This window comes from Lontra canadensis, unplaced genomic scaffold (genome assembly GCF_010015895.1).
Source record: "Lontra canadensis isolate GAN:19392208 unplaced genomic scaffold, GSC_riverotter_1.0 scaffold29, whole genome shotgun sequence".
Taxonomy (NCBI): domain Eukaryota; kingdom Metazoa; phylum Chordata; class Mammalia; order Carnivora; family Mustelidae; genus Lontra; species Lontra canadensis.
Window position 1 is genome coordinate 2,766,027 of NW_022631023.1, and position 7,084 is coordinate 2,773,110.

The 7,084-nt window shown below is 64.1% G+C and overlaps 1 protein-coding gene across 1 annotated transcript; it reads right to left on the reverse strand.

Annotated features, from left to right (window-relative positions):
* Positions 1-450: 450 nt before the first annotated feature.
* On the reverse strand, positions 451-2,720 carry CRYAA (crystallin alpha A). The gene is made up of 3 exons (XM_032865536.1): positions 2,532-2,720; positions 1,477-1,599; positions 451-660 (listed from the first exon to the last, which is right to left on the reverse strand). The coding sequence occupies exons 1-3, from the start codon at positions 2,718-2,720 to the stop codon at positions 451-453; spliced, it is 522 nt and encodes a 173-aa protein (XP_032721427.1).
* Positions 2,721-7,084: the final 4,364 nt, after the last annotated feature.

A 7,084-nucleotide genomic window follows, 5' to 3' on the forward strand; every position in this document is an offset into this window, starting at 1 on the left:
GGACGGGCTACTGAGAGCCCAGGCACACGGGAGCCTCCGCCAGACGGACCTCAGGGCACCCAGGAGACATGGGCAGGACACGCGGCCGGGTCCTGATGGTGGGCGCCCACCAGCAAGGGTCAAGGTGCCCCTGGCCAGCCCCGGAGACCCAGAGGCAACCCGGAGCCTGCATCCTCGGGGAGCGCGGGGCTGTTGTCTTGAGCAGCTGGCACAGCGATGGTGTCCACCAGCTGGCCGGTGCGGGGGGTCTGGGTCACCCTGAGGCCGCAGCACCCCAGGTCGAGGCCCCAAGCCCTCCAGTCAACCCTCTCAAACCCTCGTTCCCTCAGAGAAGAGGAAAAGGAAATGAAAACAGGGAAAGCAAAGGGAGGCGATACCCCACTTTCTACGGTTCCCCCAATGGATGGGCCTTGGGGGCAGGCGTGGGGGCAGCCGAGGCCAAGGCTGAGCTTAGGATGAGGGCGCAGAGCTGGGCTTCTCCTCCCGTGACACGGGGATGGCTCTCTCGCTGTGGCCAGTGTCCACACCAGACGGGACCTTGGGGCCGGAGAAGGTCAGCATGCCATCCGCGGACACGGAGCAGGAGAGCGCTGACTGGTCCACGTTGGACGGCAGACGGTAACGGCGGTGGAACTCGCGGGAGATGTAGCCGTGGTCGTCCTGGGCCAGGCGCGGGGAAGGGCACAGTCAGAGGCAGCACCGCCGGGGGCCGCCGACCTTCCATGGAGAAGGCACCATGGGGTCCAGCCAACGACGATCCCACTGGAGGGGTGGAAGGCCCAGAATGCCCCATGGAGGGTTCCCGGCCTCCGGGCCCCCCTGCCTCCCAGCACTGCAGGTCCGGGCCAGCCTGGGGCCAGTCACTGCCGTGGACGTGGCTCATCAGACTCATCTCACTGGAGACTTGCATGAGCGGCTCTGTCCCACCTCGTACTGGGGTCGGATTTGGCGTTTACCCACGACCCACACCCGGCCCCCAGGCTCAGAGCCTCAGCCCCTGGGCCCGACCTCTTCCTCCGGCTGGGAGTGGTGTGGACCACAGCACCGCGTGTGGCCCGGGATGGGAGGGGCGGGAGACACGGAGGCAGGGCCAACCCCCTGGCCTCCCCACACAGCTTCCCCAACCGTGACCAGAAAACCCGGTCTCCACCCGCTGAGAAGCCTGCCTTCCCTGCACCAGCTGTGGGGCCGGGCAGGCCGCGACGTCCCTGAGGTCTCTGCCACCTGCGCGTCCAGCAGGCAGAGAACAGACGGGGTGTCTGGGCCTCGGGCCACGCCCTGCGCTCACGGCTCAGCCGTCACACGTGGGTTTCCGCGCAAATCCGCGTGGGCTCCGAGCTCGCCCTATCGGCACCCAGCGTCTCCCGGGATGCACCCTGCTCGTACCCATCAACCGTGTGATTCGGAAGGATCCGGGGTGGCCGGCAGGCGGGGGGCAGGGCCCCGGGGAGGCTGGTGCAAGGCGCCCGGACTCACCTGCCTCTCGTTGTGTTTGCCGTGGATCTCCACGAAGTCCTCCAGCACCTTCACGGTGAGGTCCTCAGGAGAGAAGTGCTTCACGTCCAGGAAGATGACGAACTTGTCTCGGTCGGATCGGACCTGAAACCCAAACGCTGGTCGTGCGGGTCCGCCCGGGCCAAGGTTCCGACGGGGCCGGCCAGAGCGGCCCGTGTGGAGGGGCCAGCGTCCCGGGCCCCAGTGACCCACCGACACCCTCGCTGGGGATGGACTGTGGCTGGGTACGGTTAGCTGGTTATGGGTCAGGAGACCGCTCCGGGTCGGCCGGCTGGCAGACTGGACCTAGCACTTTGAATAAGGTCACAGCCCTCGGCTCCGCTAGTGTCGGCCGAAGCAGCCTGGGGCTCATTCTCTCACGTGGACACGTTGTGAGCAGCTGCCAGCTTGTGACCAGTGTCTCCCCCTGCCCCGCCCCCACCAGCTGGCTGGGAGCACTCAGCCGGGTTCCCTTTCTTCCTGGAGGTGATTGGCACTGCCTCCGCTCCCGGCCAGCCTCTGCTTTGGGGCGGTGGGGGAGACCTGGCTCCTCCAGACCTTTGGACCCTGGGGTCCGCGGTGGGGCTCAAGGAGGGACGGCCAGCGGTCTGGTGGCTCCCCTTTGGGCCGGGCCCTGCACACGCGGCCCACCCACTCGGGCTTCCTGGGGGAGGAACAAGGTGGAGAGCCGAGACCACCACACCCGCCTGTCCGGGGTTGCTCCCGGGGCTTGTACCACGTGGGGTACATCACGAACCGCACATGCGTCCTGCGCTGCTGGGAGGAAAGGACACCGCGTGGGCTCGGGCTCCCTCCAGACCCTTTCTCAGAGCCCTGGGAGGCTCCTCGCTGCAGGTCACGGGGAGCAGCCAGGGATTTTGGGGGGAGAGTGGCTCCACCTGACCAGAAGACCCCAGACGTGGGACACGGGGCTGCCTCTGCTCTGGGCCGGCCCCCGGGAAGCCCTGTGTCCCCTCCAGCCACGACCGGGCGCTCCTCCGACCAGCAGGAGAAGCCAGCCCACCGGCGGGTCTTACCTCGGAGACGCCGGAGTCCAGCACGGTGCGGAAGAGGGACTGGCGGTAGTAGGGGCTGATGGTGGAGGACAGGAAGGGCAGCAGGTCGTACTCGTAGAGACCCTCGCCGAAAAACTGGTCAAACAGCCGGCTGGGGTAGAAGGGGCCCAGCGCACGCTTGAACCAGGGCTGCTGGATGGCGATGTCCATGTTGGGCGTCGGCGGCGCAGGGACCCGGGGCTGGCGGGGAGTCGGGCAAGGGCCTCTGGACAGTGCAGTGGAGAGCCCCGGGGACGGTCCTCCCTATATACGCCCACGACAGAATGGAAGCTTTAGGGGGATTTGTCTGGAAAGCGTGAGCTCAGGGAGAAGGCTGCCCGGTCAGCAGAAATGTGGCTCGGGCTGAGTGCCCGCCTCTCCCGGCCCCGGGCGTGCGACGCTGACCAGCACGGAGCAATGGACCCCAGCAGGACAATGTCCCCGAGGCGCCTCTCCCTGTGGCTCTGCCCCCGCGCTCACCTGGGGGACGGTAGAGACTTTCATCCCCGTGACTGCATGGAGAGCCCCTGCTTATGGGCCCACTTCACAGATGAGGGCTGGGCTCAGCGATGACACCCACGAAACCCAGACCACACAGCTCCTGGGGGACGGGATACCGTTTTTCTTTTCTTTCTTTCTTTTTTTTTTTAAGATTTTATTTATTTATTTGAGAGAGAAGAGCGCACAAGCAGGGGAGCAACAGAGGGAGAGGGAGAAGCAGGCTCCCCGCTGAGCAGGGAGCCCAACCTGGGACTAGGTCCCAGGACCCCAGGATCACGACCTGAGCCGAAGGCAGACACTTCGCCGATGGAGCCCCCAGGGCCCCCAGGATATCATTTTTCAAAACAGCATTCCATCTATCACTTCCTTCTGATGACAGAATGGATACAGAGTCATAACCTCGAGGAAGACAGAAAATACCGGGAAGAAACTGAAGAGGGGGGAGGGACGACGTGGGGTCTGTGCGTCTGGACAGGGAGGCAGGCTCCGTCCGCCTGGAAACATTGTGTCGTGGACTCAGCCTGGACATTGCCCCCCCGAGTTACCTCCCACCAGGTGCTTTGGCCGGGCAGCCACATGGCCAGCATCCACTGTCACTCACGAGGCCCCGAGACCATGTGGCTCCTCCCGCTGTGGCTCTGGCTGGCAGCTACCCGGAGGGGACCGGCCACCCGGTATATTTCTCAGCAGCCTGGCCTCCGGGGAGTGCGTCCCTGCAGTAACACGCACCCACAGCAGGGTGGGGGTGCCCACCCCCAGCCCCCCGGACCTGCCCCTAACTGCACAGTCTGGAGCCAGAAGCTTCTTTGTCCTCGTGGCCTGGTTCCCAGCGCAGCTCCTAGCAGTGTCCGCAGGTGCTGGCGGAGGGAACGCACCCTCAAAGCGCCCAGGAGTCCTCACACGCTCCCCTCACGCCCCGGACCCGGCTCGTCCCAGAAGAGCACAAGCAGTGGAAGCCCCAGAGCATCCCGCACACAAGCTCTGGACCAAATCCCCCACCGTCTCCCACCACTACGCACACAGCACCCACCCGGTGGCAAAAGGCCCTGGAAAATCTGGAAGGGCCAACCTCTGCTCTGCACTTCCCCAGATGTCAGGCAACGAAGGCCAAATTAGGGCTGAGATGGTCCGTGCGGTGGGGGGCGGAGGGCACCGTCCCTGCCCAAGCCTGCTCCGGGCCAGGCCCTGCTGGCGTCCCTCCGTGGCGCGTTGTCTCACACACTTCCTAGACGGGGAAAGTGGGGCTTGGGGGTTGGAGAGGGTGAGCTGTGTGCCCCGTCACTTGGCTTGGGGGAAGGGGAGCGGGGGCAGCGGGTGGCCCAGCACTTCAGTGACTGCCCCTCCTGGTGCTGCGAGTGTCCATCGGCTGGGTCCTCTGCGCGGTTCCAGGAGCTCGACGTAGAAAGAACAGAGGAGCGTAAGGCAGAAGGAGAAGTCAGGAGCGCTGATGTGTCCTCCTTAAAAATGGTGGTATTGGGGGGCGCCCGAGGGGCCCAGTCAGTGAAGCGTCTGCCTTCTGCTCAGGTCATGCTCCCGGGGTCCTGGGATCGAGTTCCACGTTGGGCTCCCTGCTCAGCACAGAGCCTGCTTCTCCCTCTGCTTCTGCCCCTCCCCCTGCTTCTGCTCTCTCTCTTAAATAAATAAACTCTTAAAAATAAAAAAATAAATAAAATGTTGGTATTCTGTGCGTTACAGATTTTTTGCATTCATTGTGATTTTTTAACCATTACAGGAAGAAATGATTTGTCCTAAGGACTATGCTTCTGGCGCCCCCCAACAGGGGACAGCCTTGCTCTCCTCACCAGCCGTGGCCTCCACAGGGTCGTTCAAACAGCCTGGGACCGCAGGCAGAGACGGAGGCTCCATGCCATGGGCTACACGGCCCGGGTGGCTGAGGTTGTGCCAAGATCCCTCAGACCCCCAGGGGTGCCTGGGCACTCGCAGCCCTTCCAGGGTCGGGACCCCCGTGTGCCGTAGCTGGCAGGAGCAGAGGTCCCACAGGGCTGGGGCACCTGCGGGGGCACCTACAGGGTGGCCGGCGGGACCTGTAGCGGTGGCCTTCACACTGAGCCAGCACCAAGGCTTCAGGGAGAGGAAGCCCCGGGCCCGGCTGTGTCCCACACACGTGTGCAGACTCCCGCTCGCCACGGCCCCTCGCCACCCTAGATTCTGGGAAAAGGAGACCCCTTCATTCTGGGCCGGGAGGCCCCTGGCTCCCCAGGGAAGACACTTGCGGAGCCATGGTGGTGACAGAAGGAGAGGTGGGCTGTGCGCTGGGCGCCCCCGGAGGAGACAGCCACACGCCACCCAGGAGCGAGGCCTCGGGAGGAAGCAGCCCTGCCCGCGCCGGGACCCCCGACGGTGGCCTCCGGGCAGTGAGGACGCGACACGGCCAGGGTACCGAGCCCCAGCCGCCAGCTGACCCAGGGACGGGGCTCACACGCAGAACCCTCCAGGAACCAGGAGCTGCCACAGGTACACGACCTTCACAGCAGCACAGGTGTCCTCTCACGCAAACATTTGCAGCATGAAAACCACCCGGAGACTCCGGGCCACAGGGCCAGCGGGGACGGCCGACTGTGGGCCTGTGTTGGTCCCCAGTGGCCACGGGCAGGAACGGGTCGGGCTCCTGGGGGCCGGGTCTCAGGCCTGACCTCCACGGTGGCACACGGCTCTGCCTACGCGAGGACGCAGACCCGGAGTCACGAGGGTCACGCGGGGGCACCTCGGGGCACGCTGTCGGCCTGCCGGAGCCACGAGGTGGACGTCCCAGGACAGGCGTCACCTCTCACTGAGTTCGAGGAGGAGTGTTACAATGGACACTGTCTTTGAGTTCACGGTTCATTGTCTGAAAGAACAAATTAGCAGTCGTGTCCCTGGTCACCGGCTCCAGGTGTCCGGGCTCGGTGTCCCGGCCGCTGGCCTTGGGCTCCCCCGGGACACTCGCGCACATCTAGGTTCCCGCAGGTTTACAGGAGGGAATTGGAGCCCATCGCTGTCCAGGGCAGACCTGAAGTTCGCCACAACCCCCCGTAAAGACCTTGGGGGTTCATCCAACAGAGCCCTCGGGCCCAGACCTCAGCCCCACCTTGTGAGCCCCCGGCTACAACCGCCTGGTCGCCAGAGACCGTGCACAAAGCCAGGGCCCGCTCTAAGACACCGCGAGAGCTCGGTGCCCATCGTCTAGTGCCTCGTGGCGATGTGGCCGGAGGTGTAAGCCAGGCTGGGGCAGGGCCCTGGCCCCAGAGCCCTCAATGCAGGGCACGGGCACAGAGGGCACAGCCCACGAGTGCCCCCCACGTTGTCCTGTCCATCATCCCCAGACCCAAAAGCAGACCTTTTGTGATGAGACGCTTTTTTAAAAGGTCTTTATGAATCCAGCTTTCAAAAGAGGATTTTTTTTAAAGATTTATTTATTTATTTGTCAGAGAGAGAGAGTATAAGCAGGGGGAGCAGCAGAGGGAGAGGGAGAAGCAGGCTCCCTGCCCAGCAAGGAGTCTGATGCGGGGCTCCATCCCGGGACCCTGGCATCATGACATAAGCCAAAGGCAGATGCCCAAACACCTGAGCCTCCCCGGTGTCCCTCCAAAGACGACTAATGGGAGCACTGGACTTGGATTTGTTTGTTTGTTTGTTTGTTTCAAATAACATTCTTATTAGAAAAGCGAGGCACTGCCATTGTTCAGAATTTGGGACGACAAATCCAACAGTGGGGGACGTGCCCATCATCCTAGCAACCCCTGAGTCCTCGCAGAGAGGAAAGGCAAGTCTTTCCCATCTGGCTCAGTGGGCCGGTGCTCGGGGGCCGGGGAAGCAGCCAGGAGGCATTCGCAAAGGAAGCGGAGCCGTGAAATGCCAATAGCGTCTCAAGACGCGTACGGGGTGGGCCAGGCTGGGGATCTCGGGAGTCGGGGGTCCTGCGGGCCGGAGATCAGGCACAGCCACCTGTCCTCCCTGCGACGAAGACGCCCCTGCCTCAGAGCGGGGCAGAGAGTCCCACCGTCGCGCTGGGCCGTGAGTCAGGGACACCATCC

Bases quoted from the DNA above. Each gene is read 5' to 3' on its own strand.
- CRYAA (XM_032865536.1), bottom strand. From the start codon at position 2,720: ATGGACATCGCCATCCAGCAGCCCTGGTTCAAGCGTGCGCTGGGCCCC. The intron at 1,600-2,531 runs GTAAGACCCGCC...TTTGGGTTTCAG, and splicing joins TGGACTCCGGCGTCTCCGAG to GTCCGATCCGACCGAGACAA. The intron at 661-1,476 runs GTGAGTCCGGGC...CGCCTGGCCCAG, and splicing joins GCAAACACAACGAGAGGCAG to GACGACCACGGCTACATCTC.